We start from the raw sequence: 16,369 nt of genomic DNA, 5'->3' as shown, positions 1-16,369 counted from the left end.
TCACAGATCTCAAGGGAGCAAGTGCACCCAGACCTGACAGGGCAGGGGCCCCCTTGGAGAACTGGCTGGGATTGACCTCGGGGTGGCAAGAAGGGGTGGGATTCTGGACATAAGGGGTTAGGGCTCCATGCAGGGGCCAGAAACAGAGCACATGTGGTTTCTGGCCAGCCATGCTTGCTGCTGCTGTGACAGTCACTCTTGAGGCCAGACAAAGAACTAGGGTTGTGGCCCAGTGTGCTGTTATGTTGCCAACCAAAGCTACTGAAAGTTGGAACTTCTCCATTGTCAGAACCTTTCAGAGCTGGAGGATGGCCATTGTAGGAGGGTCTGATGCTCTGTGTTCTACCTTAATGAACAGAGACAAAGGTGCTGTATTCCATGTACACTGTTCTCAAGTACAGGCACTCAAGACGTTATTCATGCACAAGTTCTGTTGCCGGCTAGGCCATGGGTGGTTACAGCACAGCCTTCTGATCCTTTCCTGCCTTTGTGCACTGCCATGCTGAGCCCTGGTCAGGTGGCTACCCTGAAGCTCACCCCCATTTCCTGGGTTCACTGTCTTGGCCAAATGTAGCTCTACATGTCCACATTTAAAGTCAGGCTTCCCAGTTTCTGAAGGGCAGGAACTCTATCTCTGACCAACACTGGACCAATCTTTGATTGTGAGAAACATCTGTCCATCAGTTCCCTGAGGGGCTTTACATACATATCTTAGGGCCTTTCCTGTTGGCGTTTGTAGTGGATGTCCAGCACATTTCTTTCTACTTTCCCTTCTTCAAGGAAATTGGTATTCTGTCTTGTTCTTTTGCTCTAGCCTCTCTATAGTCAAGTTCTCAGCTCTAGAAATTTGCCAAGGAGTGCAGAGCACCATGGTGTTATCTGCCCTCTGCTTACCTCATGGCTCAGAAGACCCTTGGATTCAATCATTCCTGCACATCCCCCACCAAGCACATTTGGAGTGTGTTTCCAACACTCAACATTCCTAACCACAGCCTGCAGCAGATGCCTTTAAAAAGGAAATGTTTCCATAAGTTTCCACTAGGAGAGATCAATTTCCCTCCCTAATTAAATCATTCCTCTTTAGGTAGTTTCCAGTGAGAAGAAAGCATGCAGTTTCAAAACCCAGAGGACATGTGATTGTCCCAGACATAGCCCTTGGGCTAATCCACTTGTCTTTTCTGCGGCTGACGGAGGGATGGCGTGGGAGAGGCCAAGGCCTGGCTTTTATTCATAGAGGGTGGACAGAGGTGTCCCCGTGCATCCCTAGGTGGCTGGACCCTGGATGTCCCAGTGTACAGCCACCGCCATTGGCCTCCTTGCACTTCCATGGGGTCCATCAGACCTCCAGGTCCCTGTGCCCTTAGTGTGGGAAGCTGGACACAAGAGAGCAATGAACCCAGGAGCAGAATTTAAGTTAGGAAGGACCCTTCCTGTAGTGCAACGCTATCCTCAAGAGTATCTAAGACTCATATAACCACTTGGCACATACCCAGAAGACCTAAAGCCAGGCCAGTGGCCTTCATTCCTCCATGAAGGCCCCTTCCTATTTCCTGCTGTTTGCTAGTTTTGGTTGTGCCTTGTGGTCTGACTGCAGCTCCTGTATGTGCATCTTCTCCTCCCTACTTGGACAAACAAGGAGCATCACCCAGAGCACAGAAGCAACAGGGACACTGAGCAGTGGCAAGTCTGCTGTAGGCAGAAGGTCAGGGTGCTAGTTCCCTGCTGTCCTGACTCAGGACATGTCCAAACAAGCTTCTGCAGAACTCAAGTTCTTCAGAAACCAGGGCCATCTTGAGCTGTTCCCTCCTCCGAAGTAGCATCTGCTTCTCATTTTAGATGCCTGGGAACTGATGAAATGCAGATGAGATTGCTCTCCACAGACTGGCTCAGACAACAGGAAATTCTCAAGACTTGGACAGGGCTGGGGAGGGTGGTATCTACTTCTTGGAATGCATGTCAGATGCACAAAGCCCAGAACTTCAGGCTGGGATTACAACTGTTCCCGTCCTCAGCAAGTTGTGCACAAAAAGAATGTCAGGAATTTCATGGGGGGCTGAGACTATCCTGGGTCAGAAGGAGGCAGCTGCTGAGAGCACAACATGGTTTTGTGGAGGAAGTTTGCAGCCATCTCTTTGGATCTAGGCCCTTCTAGCAGGTTTGAACTCAGCTGAAAGAGGGCCACCGCCCTCCCTGTAGTTTGTGCACAGGCCTCAGTCCTGTCTTGGCCTTCCCAGCTCTTTCCCTGCCTGGGGGCTGCACTTCCAGAGCATGCTTTTCAGAACCCTGGCTTGATGGAGACTTTGATTCCCAGTGGAAATAGGTGTGCAAATAGTAGGGCGTCTCGGTGACGTGGACAGATCTTTGTCACAGGGCCGGGGCATACAGTGATACCAAGCCAGGTCTCTTGTCTCCTACCTCCTAAGAAGGCAGATACTGGTGACAACTACATCCTGCCAGCAGGCAAGCAAGCAAATGTCAGCCAGCTCTGCCTACTCAGCTCCCTGGTTACTCTGCTTACTTATGTCTTTTCTCTATGATTGGACACAAACATGAAGCATTACGCTGTCAGTACAAGGCAAAGGAAAGGAGGCCATGCCCAATTCCCTCACAATGGATCCTGAGAGGACAGTTAATAATAATCAAGTCTTAGCTGGGCATGGTGGCACACACCTGTAATCCCAGCACTCAAGAGGCTGAGGCCGAAGGATTGCCATGAGTTTGAGTCTAGCCTGGGCTACATAGTTTAAGGTCAGCCTAAACTACAGTACATAACAAGACCCTGTCTCAAAAAAACAATAATGGACCAGGGATGTAGCTCAGCAGTGCCATGCCTGCCTGGCAAGTGCAAGGTCCTGATTTTGATTCCTGGTACCGGGGAAAAAAAGAAAAGAAAAAAAAATACAGACCAAAAAACCCACAATAATGCTGTTGGTGAAATGACTGCATATGCCTCACACACTGAGTTTGCCCAGCAGGCCTAGGAGGATAGCTATGAACCCCAGCATACCCATAAACCCAGGGCATCCACAGAGGCTCTGTCTGTTCTATACATGAACATAGAGTTCTGGAGAACCCACCAGAGCTGTGCATAAGACTACTTCACTTGAGATTCTGGACTTGACACTAGACCCCATTTGCTGTTACTAGCTATGATCTCTAGGACCAGTGATGTCTTGGAGAATCCTTATTCACCCAGTTGATAGATGTCCCACAGGATCCTGGCTGAGGCCCAGAGATTCCACTTGGGGATGGCTTTGTCTGGACCAGTGAGAAACCATTGGTTTCATCCCCATACCCCTTCCTCATGCATTCAGCTAGCACTCAGGATGGAGAAGAAAGGCTAGCTTTAGATTTCTGCTTATTTAAAGAAAAGTGTTTAGGGGCCAGGGATTTAGCTCAGTGGTGCCACACCTGACTCACAAGTGCAAGGTCCTGAGTTCGATGCCTGGTACCAAAAAAAAAAAAACACGGTATTTAAATCCTAAGACCAAGATTTCATGCCTGAAGCTCCTTGGTAGCCCTACCTGTGGACAGATTGTTGAGGAAGAAGGGGTGGGGGACTGGAGTGCTGGGCCAGACCCTTACAGGGCCCTGTCTCCTCTGTCTGCAGTGAGGCTGTCTGGGAGAACATGGCACGCATGTGTGTGAAGACCCAGCGGCTGGACGTTGCCAAAGTGTGCCTAGGGAACATGGGCCATGCCCGTGGGGCTCAAGCACTGCGGGAGGCTGAGCAGGAGCCAGAACTGGAGGCCAGAGTGGCCATGCTGGCTATACAGCTGGGCATGCTGGTAAGTGGGACAGACACTGTCCCAGAAGGCAGAAGAAGGAAGGTATGCATTTCCACCATACTCCTTTGCTGATCTGCAGAAAAGGTGTCAGAGGCTGCAGAACAGACCTGCTAGGATTCGGGGCAGAGGCTAGGAGAGCCCAGGGGCCAGGAGATGGGGGCAGAAGCTGGCAGGTAGTGGATAGAGGTGGTAGCTAGGCTTCTCAGTGCTCTGTGCAGCCACAAAGCGGAGTTGGTAGTGCTTCTCAGACCAATGGTTGAAGAAACCCCTTAAGCCCTAAGACAGAGGGCCCTGAGGAGACTCTGAGCTGCTGGCCTCCTCCATCCTGCACTTTGTAAGAGCTCACTGCATACATCTTTCTCAGTGAGGTCTACAGAGGATGACATACCTCCAGGAGGCATAGGCTGGGGACCCAGCTACAGGCCACAGCATCACATGGCTTGTTGTATACATGGGCAGTGGGGGACAAATACTCCCAATCCAAGAAGGGGGATAGGGCAGGCTGCCACCCCCACGTCCACTGCATGGTGGGCACTCCCCAGAGGGCTTCATCTGTGGGGAGCACAGGAGTTCCATGAGGACATGGCAGGGGACAAGGGCTCCCATGAGAGATAGGCCCAGATTTCAACAGAGTCAGACCTGTTTCACAGGTCTCACTCTTCAGCTAGGCAACAGGAATATCATGTGGCTGTGTGGCACTTGTCTTGAACACATCAGCCTTATCCATGGTGTCTACATGCCACTGAAGTGTCTTGTCTATCCTTGGTGTGTACTGTGTGTCTTCCTCAGGAGTTCATGTTAGTGCCTTCTCCTGTGCTATGAGCTTTGAAGAACAGTGGCACTCATGACAGGGTACCTGGTGGCTGTCACCTTCCCTGTGGAACAGTCTTTCTCCAAAGCCCCATCCCTGTGTTACCATAATGTACCCTTCTCTTTTTAGGAGGATGCAGAGCAACTATACAAGAAATGTAAGCGCTATGACCTCCTGAACAAGTTCTTCCAGGCCTCAGGCCAGTTGCAGAAAGCTGTGGAGGTGGCTGAGCAGTATGACCGCATGCACCTGCGCACCACCTACTATAACTATGCCAAGCACCTGGAGGCCAACAGTGACTGCAGCCTGGCCCTCAGCTAGTGAGTGGCCATGCAGGGGCTGTGGGGTGGGCACACTGAGTGAGTGAGGGCACACTCAAAAAGTGGCCTCAGGTGGCCAATGTGGTTCTTAGGGTGGCCAGCATCCTCCTCAGTGAGGAGCTGTCTAGGGGACCATGGGTTCCAGGGTGGAGCAGAGCCACAGGGATGTGAACAACCATCTCGCATCCTGGCCCCAATGTCAGAAGAACTGAAAAACAGCTATTCTGCCATCTCAGCTGCTATGGCAGATTGACCTGCAGGCCTCTACAAGGACACAGGGGCCACCTTGGGGCCTGGCTACAGAGAAACTCCTCCAGAGCAGAGACTGTGCTTAGATCTACTCCCACAATTGGGATTCTCATGCTGTCCCTGACCACAGCTCATAGGCTCCAGAGGTGCTGGCCAGGAGCAGTTGTTGAAGGCCATTACCCTGAGCCACTTCTATGATGCGGTCTTTGATCTGTGCAAGATGGGTGGGAACAAGGTCCTCTGGTCTTCTCCCTCCACAGCTACGAGAAGTCAGACACCCACCGCTTTGAGGTACCCAGGATGCTTGCAGAGGACCTGAAATCCCTGGAACTCTACATCAATAAGATGAAGGACAAGTAAGTGCCCCCAGCGGGGCAGCACTCCGCAGTGGTCCTGGCATGCTGTGGTGCCTAGCAGGGTGCTCCTTTTTGCTTCCTGTGTGAGAATGGGGAGCATCTTGGTTCCCAGCAGTTGTCCTTGGACACAGAGACTCCTTCAGGGGCCTTTTGCTGCCAGTCTCTTGCATCTCCCTTGCCAACCTGAGGATTAATGGGGGCATCATTTCTGGTGGGAGAGAGACCCTGAAAGAGACCCTCCCACAGGACACTGTGGAGGTGGTGGGCCCAGTACTTGGAGAGTCAGGCAGAGATGGATGCTGCACTGCACTACTATGAACTGGCTCAGGACTACTTCTCCTTGGTCCGCATTCACTGCTTTCAGGGCAACATTCCAAAGGTGAGCATATCCCACAGAACCTGCCACCCAATAGAGTAAGGCTGCTGAGTGGAGACCAGGCCTCCTGAGTCCTTTGCGTCTTTCCAGGCTGCTGAAATAGCCAACGAGACTGGAAACTGGGCAGCATCCTATCACCTCGCACGACAATACGAGAGCCAGGAGGATGTGAGGCAGGCAGTGTGCTTTTATACACGGGCACAGGCCTTCAACAACGCCATCCGCCTGTGCAAGGTATTGCAGAGTAGCCCCTGGAAGTGCCACCGGGGCACGTGGCAGATAGCTCCTGTCTGTTTTCAAGGTTATATTAAGAACATTTCAAACATAAAGTTGAATCATATTGTGAATACTCGGGTGCCACCACTGCTTTCCACTGCTTTCCACTGCTTACTTCTCACCCTACCTGCCCCTCTTCTTCCATCTGACATTATTTGCAAAGCACTGAATTATCACTGGGTATGTCCACTATTCAGGGCTCCTGAGCCAAAAGTAGGCCGGGTCACTGCTCATGAGCTTGCAAATAGGCAGACCCCTCATAAAACGTCCCAACCAGGTCTCATTTCTAGAAAGACTCCCTGTGTCATGCATTTCTTACAATACTGTATAAAACAGAGCCAAAAGCATCTGCACATCCTGTTTACACACAGTCAGTAACCATTCAAAACCACAGTGGTGCACATCACCTGGCAATTCACCAAACCAAAGGGAGCTGAACTCTCACCCAGGCATATTCACATATTCACCAATGTAAGTAGGCTCAGGTGTGTCAAACAGGAGCTGCCCAAAGCCCTGCCTCTTCCCCTCCAGGAGAACGGCCTGGATGATCAGCTAATGAACTTGGCCCTGCTGAGCTCCCCAGAAGATATGATAGAGGCAGCTCGATACTATGAGGAGAAGGGTGACCAGATGGATAGGGCAGTCATGCTGTATCACAAGGTAATGAGACCTGCAAGCAGCTCCTGTCAGTGGCCCAAGAACCAGAGTAGAGGGAGGGCAACAGGCCCAGTAGAGACCAGAGACAATTGCCTTTGCCAGGCCAGAGGAGACCCAGCTGGGTGGATTCCTGGGCCCCTGGGGCTTGAGCAGCTACTCAAGACTTTTATGCTGTCCACAGGCTGGTCACTTCTCCAAGGCCTTGGAGCTGGCCTTTGCTACCCAGCAGTTTGCTGCCCTACAGCTCATAGCAGAAGACCTGGATGAGAAGTCAGACCCTGCCCTCCTGTCCCGCTGCTCAGACTTCTGCATTGAGCACAAGCAGTTTGAGAAGGCCGTGGAGCTGCTGTTGGCTGCCAAGAAGGTGCAAGGCTGGTGGATGCAGGCCACACACTCAAGCACCCAGGCTCCAGAGTGGGGACACTACTGTCTCTCATGGTTACAGTTTCTTGAGAAAGACTGGCTTTTCCCTATACTAGAGGAGAAGGGGCTCTGAGAACAATTTCTCCGTGTACTACACCAATAAGTGAGGGCAGCCTTCCCACCCACCTCACAAACCTTCCACTCTAACCAGGAAGGTGGTCTGTGCACATTTCTATGTGTGCACAGTAAAATGTACATAACATAAAAATTCCCACCTTAAGGGCCGGGGATTTAGCTCAGTGATTCCGCTGCCTGCCTTGCAAGCACAAGGACCAGAGTTCAATCCTCAGTACCAAAAAAAAAAATTTCCCATCTTAGCTTGTTTTATTTTCACCTTTGAAACATGATCTAACTGGCTGGCCTCAAATTCCTGGGCTCAAGAGATCCTCATGCCTCAGCCTCCCAAGTAGCTGGGACTATAGGTGTGCATACCACATCTAGCTTAACCTTTTTTTTGGTACTGGGAGTCAAACTCAGGACCCTGCACTTGCGAGGCAGGCGCCACAACCACTGAGCTAAATCCCTGGCCCTACCTTAACCATTTTTAAGACATACAATTCAGTAATGTTAAATGTATTCACATTATTATCCATAACTTTTCCACTTTTCAAAATGAAACCATTTAACAACTCTCTAGTCCTCCTCTCCTAGTTTCTAACAATGCCCACCCACTTTCTTTCTGTCTATGGATTTGACTCCTGTAGGAAATTATTGTAAGTGAAATTAGCCAGTATTTGGCTTTTTGTGTCTGGTTGCTTTCTCTCAGCTCATGTTCTCCAGGTCCTTCTGCATGGAGCAGGTGTCAGGAGTCCATGTCTTCCGAGGCTGAATGCTGTTCCATTGGCTAGATGCACCACACTGTCATGACCCACTCATCACAGCACTATATGAGCACTGCCACTGTGAACACAGTGTCCTCAGGGCCCTGCCTTTCATTCCTGTGGTATTTAAACAGGTGTATTCGCTGGATCAAATGGTAATTCTGTGTTTAAATTTTTGAGGAACTGCTGGACTTTCCTCGGCAACTGCCCTATTTCACATCCCCTCCAGCAGTGTAGAAAGCTTCCAGTTTCTCCACAGGCTCACCAACACATTGTCTTATTTTGAGAGTAGCCAATCCAATGGGTGTGTGCATTTGCTCATCTTTTTTAGGTAAAAATTCTTGATAGAAACCTGATGGAAACATGGAAAGTGTTAACCATTTGAGATTAGCTTGCACTATTGAAGGCTCTTCTGTTCTGCAGCCAGAGGTAGGTGTGCAGTCTTGTTCCCTGCTACTGATAAAAGAATCTTTGCACCATTGAGAAGACGTGTACCATGTTTCTGGTTAGCAAGACATAATACACACATGAAGGTACTTCCCCAGGCAGCCTGCTGACTTCATCCAAACCCAGGAGGAAGACCAAAAGGGCTCACTGACTGGATACACTGACTTCCTAGATTCAGTGAGAAAACTTGGCTAACTCAGAATAACCAAGAAAAATCTGGAAAATAAAAGATTATAGGCCCAGGGATTTAGCTCAGTGGTTCCGGCGCCTGCCTCGCAAGCGCAAGGTCCCGAGTTCGATCCCTGGCACACACAAAAAAAAGGTTATGGAACCTAAACAGTAAAAGATATTATATGAAACCTATGACACCTGGAGTCTGGTATAGAAATAAGTGTCTAGGTCATGAGGAATGTTAGGAATCCAGGACTGTCACAGTTGACCATTCCTCCTATGATGAAGGGAACTGCACTGCAGTGGGGAAGGGCACCCTCATCAATCCATTTGGGAAAAGTAGAGTTAATTTTCTGCTCACGTCCTGCACCACAACAAATTCCACAAAGAGCTGAAGTGTAGCAGCAAAGCTGCAGTTCCTCATATAGCATCTCAGTCTTGAGGTAGCAAAGGATTTTTCTTTTTTTTTCTTTCTTTTTTTTTTTTTTGCTACCGGGGATTGAACTCTGACCCTTGTGCTTGCAAGGCAGGCGGCGAAACCACTGAGCTAAATCTCCGGCCCGCAAAGGATTTTTCTTAGTATGATTTAAAGCCCACAGGCCACAACAGGAAAGACTACCCAATTCAACAAAACACAGATTTCACAAGCACAAGGTCCTGAGTTTGATCCCAGTACCAAAAAGAAAACACAGATGTGCAAATAGCACTCAGGAGACTGAGGCAGGAAGATTGTGAATTCTAGGTCACCCTCAGCTACATAATGAAACCCTATTTAAAACAAAAAAGTAGGGTCGGGGATTTAGCTCAGTGGTTCCAGCGCCTACCTCACAAGCGCAAGGTCCCAAGTTCGATCCCTAGTACCCCCCCCCCAAAAAAGGCCTCCCTCAAGTTTATCCTGGGGCTAGGGATTTAGCTCAGTGGTTCCACCGCCTGCCTTGAAAGCTCAAGGTCCCAAGTTCAATCCCTGGTACCCAAAAAAATAAAATAAAAAACCCCAGCTAAAATAAAGTAAAAATAGCTCATGGAAGAAAAAAAGAACACCAAAAGACAAATTGTAAAATGGGGGAAATTTTTTTTACTTAAATCCCAAAAGTGAACTTTTTGGGGGGGAGGGGTACCAGGAATCGAACTCAGGGCCTTGCATTTGCAAGGCAGGTAGCAGCACCACTGAGCTAAATCCCCAGCCCTGGTGAGCTTCTTAATATTTCTTAAATTCTTATTAACTAATACAAAATTTACCAACAACTCAAAAGGGCAGAGAATGTGGACAGTTTTATCTAAAAGGAAATGCGGATGGTACTTGAACATAAAATATTTAGCCTTATTCATTATAAAACACAGATCAAAAGTCAAGGAGAAGCCAGGCAAATGCCTGTCATCCCAGCATGCAGGAGGCTAAAAGCAAGAGGATCACAAGTTTGAGCCCAGCTTGGGTAACTCAACAAAACTGTCTCAAAAGAAAAAAATTTACAAAGGAGTGGGGATATAGCTCAATGTGAAGGCCCTGGGTTCAATCCCTAACACTGAAAAAAAGGAGACATAATTTTCAGGAATTGGTACAGTAGGTGACAAGTTGAATCCCACAAGGAAACGGACATACCCCAGCACTGCAGCAAGTTACAGCAGGCAGCACCCACCACAAGTGGTAAATATACCTCTCTCCCCATACCTTTTCTTAGTAATGCAGCGTTTCCCCTTTTGTTTTGTCATGCTAGAGACCTACCTTTACAGGCTCCATGCATGCATGGTAGGCACATGCTGTACCCCAAGCTATGTTCCCAGCCCTGGAATGCCTCTCCACTGACATGTGTAATGTAAGTGCATAGGGCATGTTCCACAGAAGCGTTTATAACAGCAAAAGATGGCAGCTTCCCTGTGCATCAACAGGATGAATTAAATACTTAATGGTTCTTCAGCATCATGGAATACTATGGAGCAGTCACAAAACCCATGTACTCACCTCAAGTCAGAAGTCTTCTTTACCAAGACATCCTTAAGAACATAGAATTTTCTGTGCATGGAGGCACATGCCCTGTAATCCCAGCTGCTGAGACATAAGGACCACAAATTCCAGGCCACCTTGGGCAATTTAGCAAGATCTTGTCTCAAAATTTAAAGAGGGGAAGTTTGGTTCTGGGCCTGGGATGTAGCTCAGTGGTGCTGCACCTGCATGGCAAGTGCAAGGCCCCTAGTTCGATCCCTGGTTCCACACAAAAAAAATTTAAAGCAGGGATATAGATCGGCGGTAGTGAGTACACTTGCCCAGCATGTTTGAGACCCTGAGTTCAGTCCCCAAAACCTACAAACTATATACACACACACACACACACACACACACACACACACACACCCCTCTACATACATCCATAAAGGTTTTTTTTAACAGTATTGGGGATTAAACCTACAGCCTTTGCATTGAGCTATATGCCCAACCTGTTTTTTAAACTTAGAGACAAGATCTCATTAAGGCATCATATATATATATATATATTTTTTTTTTCAATCTTAAAGGGGGTTATAAAAAATTGCCAGTTTCCTTCTTACAGCAAATACATTCTTTTGAGATCTAGAATGACAGTATGAGAGAAGGTCCCATGAGTAAGACTGTGTCCTTTATACTGGTGAATATGAAGTATCCTTGTCCCTCTCCCAGCTGGCCCAGCTGCAGACTGTGGCCCCTATAGAGCCTTGGAATTTGGCTTCCTCCAAAGGGTGGCAGATGGGATGTAAAGGGCCCTGGGACCTTGGCCTCTTTGGCAGCCCAGAGTAATGCACTCGTCTGTTCCCTGGCACTCTTGCAGTATCATGAGGCTCTGCAGCTGTGCCTGGAGCAGAATATGACCATCACTGAGGAGATGGCAGAGAAGATGACTGTGCCCAAGGACTCCAAGGTCCTGTCTGAGGAGTCCCGCCGTGAGCTGCTAGAACAGATCGCCAACTGTTGCATGCGCCAAGGAAACTACCACCTAGCCACCAAGAAGTACACGCAGGCTGGGAACAAGCTGAAGGTGAGGGCAGCCAGGCCTGACATGCTTCTCCCTTGGCCTCTGTGGTGAGCCTTCTGGTCAGGACTTTGGAGGGAGCCCATGGGGAATGTGATACAGAGGTCTCTCTGCCCTTCTGGTGAAGCCAAGCATGCAGCATGTGTAGAGCTCATCCTTGGTTGTGGCGGCCAGTTGAACCACCATTCTGGAGTTTTTTCAGGTCCACTCCTGCTCTCCTGACCTGGCTCTTTCTTGCCTAGGCCATGAGAGCACTGCTCAAGTCTGGAGACACAGAGAAAATTGTATTCTTTGCGGGTGTCTCAAGGCAGAAGGAAATCTACATCATGGCTGCCAATTATCTGCAGTCCCTGGATTGGTGGAAGGAGCCAGAGATTATGAAGAACATAATCAGCTTCTACACCAAAGGGCGGGCCTTGGACCTCCTGGCTGGCTTCTATGATGCCTGTGCCCAGGTATGGACCCTCCTGGGGATTCCAGCAGGGCCCTGGTGGAGGATGGTGCTCCCTCTCCCCACCCTGGCCTGATGGGTCTCCTCGGCACAGGTGGAGATTGATGAATACCAGAACTACAGCAAGGCCCATGGGGCACTGACTGAGGCCTACAAGTGCTTGGCCAAGGCCAAGGCCAAGAGCCCCCTGGACCAGGAGACCAAGCTGGCCCAGCTGCAGAGCAAGATGACACTGGTGAAACGATTCATCCAGGCCCGCAGGTGTGTCCCCACGGTGCAGGGCAGATTGCAGTGGCAAGCTGGCTTAAGGACCCTCTCTGTGTTTGTCCTATGAGTCCACTCTCCTTTATCAGGGAGTTTGTGTTGACTGCAAGAAATCAGACCAAGCTTTTGTTTGCAACAGACACTTGCAGTTACCAAGACTGAAACTTAGGCCCCTCACTGTAGCCTGAGACACATCTGAGCTCCTGGAAGGAGCTCCCTTGGAGCCTAGGCACAATCTTGGGAGGACTATTTCAGAAACAGGCAGAGATACTGAGATGAAGTGGTGTAGGAGGGGAGAAGGAGGAAGCAGATTTGGGTCAGGAGCCGTGTCTTAGGGGAGCCTTGGACCTGATCAGGCATGCAGGATTCAGGTAGGGTAATTTCAAGGGAGGGGCTGTTGTGCCTTACAGTGTGGTATGGACCCTAGGGAGCTCTCCAGCGGACTGGCTGCAGGCCTATGCAGAGGAGGGGCCTAGGAAGGCCACACATTGTCTCCATTTTTTTTTTGGTACCGGGAATTGAACTCAGGTCCTTGCACTTGCGCAGCAGGCAGTGAAACCACTGAGCTAAATCCCCAGCCCATGTCTCCTTTGTTTTTAATAGGATACTTTTTTTTTTCTTTTTTGGTACCAGGGATCAAACTCGGGATCTTGAGCTTTCGAGGCAGGTGGCGGAATCACTGAGCTAAATCCCCAGCCCAGCTTATTTTGTTTTTAGAGACAGGGTCTTGCCATGTAGTTCAGGCTGACCTTGACCTCACTATGCAGTCCAGGTTGGCCTTGAACTCAGGGCATCCTCCTGCCTCAGCCTCCCAAGTGCACCACCACACCCAGTCCTTGATACTCTCATTTTTCGCTCATTGGTAACTGAACTTTTCAGAGCCCATCATCATGACATGAGCAAACATCTGTGCATATGTGGGCCACCTAAGCTCAGCTTCTACCCAAACCAGCAGGAGCATGGTGGTGCACACCTATAATCCCGGCACTTGGGAGACTGAGGCAGGAGGATCACTGTTGAGGTCAAGGCCAGCCTGCACCACAAATCAAGACCCTGTCTCAAATTTAAAAAAAGAGAAAAAAATTTCCAAAACAAATTGAACAATGAACAGAGTAGCCTTTTGTGTATGGGGGAGGGTAGCACCTTCATGCTGAGCTATATCCTCAGCTAAGGGGATTGAATTTAGGACCTTGAGCTTGCAAGGCAGGCATGGTGCCACTGAGTTAAATCCCTGGCATTTTTTTTTCCAACAGTACTTGGGACTAAACTAGGACCTTTACATTGAGGTATATGCCCAGCCTATTTTTTGTTTGTTTTCTTCAAATTTAGAGACAGGATCTCATTAAGGCATTAAGTTGCTCGGGGTGGGTTTGAACTTGTGGTCTTCCTGCTGCAGCCTTCCAGAGTGCTGAGATTATAGGTGTCCACCACTATGCCCCACCCAAGCAGGCTCCTTGGAGGGTTGTTATGCACATGGCTATGTAGGCTCTAGAGTGGCATCTGACAGACATCTGCCCAGCCTAGGCTGCAGGAAGCAGGAAGGGGTCATCAGCCGAAGGACGTCATGTGGGTGGGAGATATTGAGGGTTAGGATGGGCACCTTGTCAGGGGTCAGAGGGGAGGCTAGGCTCCTGCCTGGAGCAGCTGAGGCAGCATGGCTGCATGGGCTCTGGACCCTCCAGAAGAGCTCAGCCACAGACCCTACACCTCATCATATGTGGCCTGTGCTCTGGAAGGTTCTTCCCAGCTGCCTTGGGCTAGGTGGTAAATCACAAGTTCGCTGCATGAGATTCTTGGCCCAGAGGTTTCTCTCAAGTATACCCTGGGACAAGAACTGGGGTTCACAGGACCTGCCGCTGCAGGTGGTCGTGTGTTTGTTAAATGAACAAATAAATTAACTGAATTCACAAATTAACTGAATTCACAGGCATTACCTTCACAAAAATCTTCAGCCACTCCCTAGAGCTATGGCAGGACAACACTCTGCCTCTGGCACGTTTTGGGGTCGGGCTCAGGCCTGCTCTTCCCCACTACAGGTCCTACACAGAGGACCCCAAAGAGTCTATCAGGCAATGTGAGCTGCTCCTGGAGGAGACAGACCTGGACAGCACCATCCGCACTGGGGACATCTTTGGCTTCCTAGTGGAGCGCTATATGCAGATGGAGGACTACCAGATGGTGAGATCACTCTGCTGTCCTGGGGCCTGAGTCCCCATGCCTGAGGGCTCAAACTTGGGGGGGTCAGAAAAGACTATCAGTTACAGTTTTCTTTGATGTTACATTTTGTTTTTGTGTCCCCCACACCCCTGTCTGAATATTTTATCTTGTAAAATCATTTTTATTAAAAAAGAAAAATTTCCTCATAAGAGACTCACTTGGCTCACAGCTTGCACCAGTGTTCATCACTGTTGCCAGCATTTGTGTGATCATTTTTGTTAGCCATCCTGGTGGGAGTATAGCGGTGTCACATTGTAGTGTTTTGGGTACTGTGGATTGAATCCTAGACCTCATGCTGGCTAAGCAAATGCTCTACCACTGAGCTGTACCTGCAGCTCTGTTTTATATTGAGACAGGATTTGGGGGGAGGGGGATACCAGTGATCGAACTCGGGTCCTTGCGCTTGTGGGGCAGGCGGTGGCACCACTGAGCTACATCCCCGGCCCAAGACAGGATTTTTAAAGTTCCCCCAGCCTCCCAGGTAGCTGGGATTTCAGGTATGCACCACCTCATTGTGGTTTTATTTTACATTTCATTGGTGACTGATGTTGAGCATCTTCTCATATGCTTATTACCCATTTGTGTATCTTCTTTTGTGAAGTAGTCAAACCTTTCCTTCATTTTAGTTTTTTCTTTGTATGTTCTAGATACATTTCCTTTACCTAATACATGACTTGTAAATATTTCCTCCTAGACTATAAAGAAGTCTGCTTCTGTTCCTTCTCTGTCCTCTCCTCCTGGAACTTGCAGCTACTTTGTAACTGATGTCCCCTAGCTCAACTTACTCATTCTTCCTTTTCACCCATTATTTTGTTTTTCAGGTTAGATAGTTCCAAATTTCATTTCTTCAAGTTCATACTCTTTCCTTCCACAATGTCTATGCTGATGTTAATCCCAATTTTTCACTTCAGATTTTATAACTTTCATCATCTTGTCTGATTTGACATTTTCCCAACTGAGGAGATGCATAAGCTGGGCCCAGCTGTGTTCAAGTGTGCACAGGCCTTTCTGACCAGAGGTGCTTTTCTCACCTCCCAGTTAGCTCTTCACTCTTCCCTCCTTCCCAGTGTTGGCCTTCCTTGAATTCTGCCACCAGAAGACCCCAGCTTCTGCTGCCCTTGGCCCATTCTGTCCTGAGCTCCTTTGTACCTGTGTCCCACACACCTAGCACAGTGTTAGCAGCCTGCAAATGTCCAAAGAAACCTCTTCTAGGATAGTGTGAAACCTTGTGCATGCTCACTTAGCTGTCCTGCAACCCCTGGCAGAAGTCTCTGAACACAGTTTGATCCTTGATGTTGTCAAAATCTACCATCTTTACAGATATATTTATTAGTTATACCTGTCCAAAACAAAATTGTTCTAAGAGTTTTACTGTCCTTAAGAAATACTAAGATCTGTGCTCAGAGTGGATATGCTTTTTTGCCATTCAGGGTTATTTTATATCTACATTGTGTTGATTCAATGGAAATCAAACTCTAAACAATAGCTGCAGATGCACTAAACTTTCCAAGTTATTATCAAGAAGCTGACATTTTACCTTTTTGGGAGGAAGGGAGGTCCAGGGGTGGGGTTCATGCTCATGCTAATTAAGTGCTCTACCACTGAGCAACGGTCCCAGCCCAAAGATTTCACTAGGAATGGTCCTGTTTCTGGAGATGTAATTACAGTTGAGGTGGGGAGTGTGGCTCAGCAGCAGCACTTGCCTCATATGTACAGGCCTCGGGTTTGGGTCCCAGCACC

General features: G+C 48.8%; 1 protein-coding gene across 2 annotated transcripts in view; it reads left to right on the top strand.

The window, feature by feature from the left end:
* Positions 1-16,369, top strand: part of Ift140 (intraflagellar transport 140) — a 95,802-nt gene that overhangs the window by 77,414 nt on the left and 2,019 nt on the right. For both annotated transcript variants that reach the window (XM_004873746.4, XM_004873744.4), the window contains 11 exons: positions 3,611-3,788; positions 4,729-4,919; positions 5,429-5,524; positions 5,771-5,903; positions 5,991-6,134; positions 6,708-6,836; positions 7,015-7,197; positions 11,497-11,703; positions 11,940-12,152; positions 12,243-12,409; positions 14,449-14,590. In XM_004873746.4, the coding sequence (XP_004873803.1) occupies positions 3,611-3,788; positions 4,729-4,919; positions 5,429-5,524; positions 5,771-5,903; positions 5,991-6,134; positions 6,708-6,836; positions 7,015-7,197; positions 11,497-11,703; positions 11,940-12,152; positions 12,243-12,409; positions 14,449-14,590 (1,783 nt within the window). The remainder of the gene's footprint in view (positions 1-3,610; positions 3,789-4,728; positions 4,920-5,428; positions 5,525-5,770; positions 5,904-5,990; positions 6,135-6,707; positions 6,837-7,014; positions 7,198-11,496; positions 11,704-11,939; positions 12,153-12,242; positions 12,410-14,448; positions 14,591-16,369) is intronic.

The sequence above is a fragment of the Heterocephalus glaber genome, unplaced genomic scaffold, assembly GCF_053883595.1.
Source record: "Heterocephalus glaber isolate CG9 unplaced genomic scaffold, H.glaber_assembly_v1.0 deba00001781, whole genome shotgun sequence".
Taxonomy (NCBI): domain Eukaryota; kingdom Metazoa; phylum Chordata; class Mammalia; order Rodentia; family Bathyergidae; genus Heterocephalus; species Heterocephalus glaber.
This window is presented reverse-complemented; position numbering and strand designations above follow the sequence as displayed.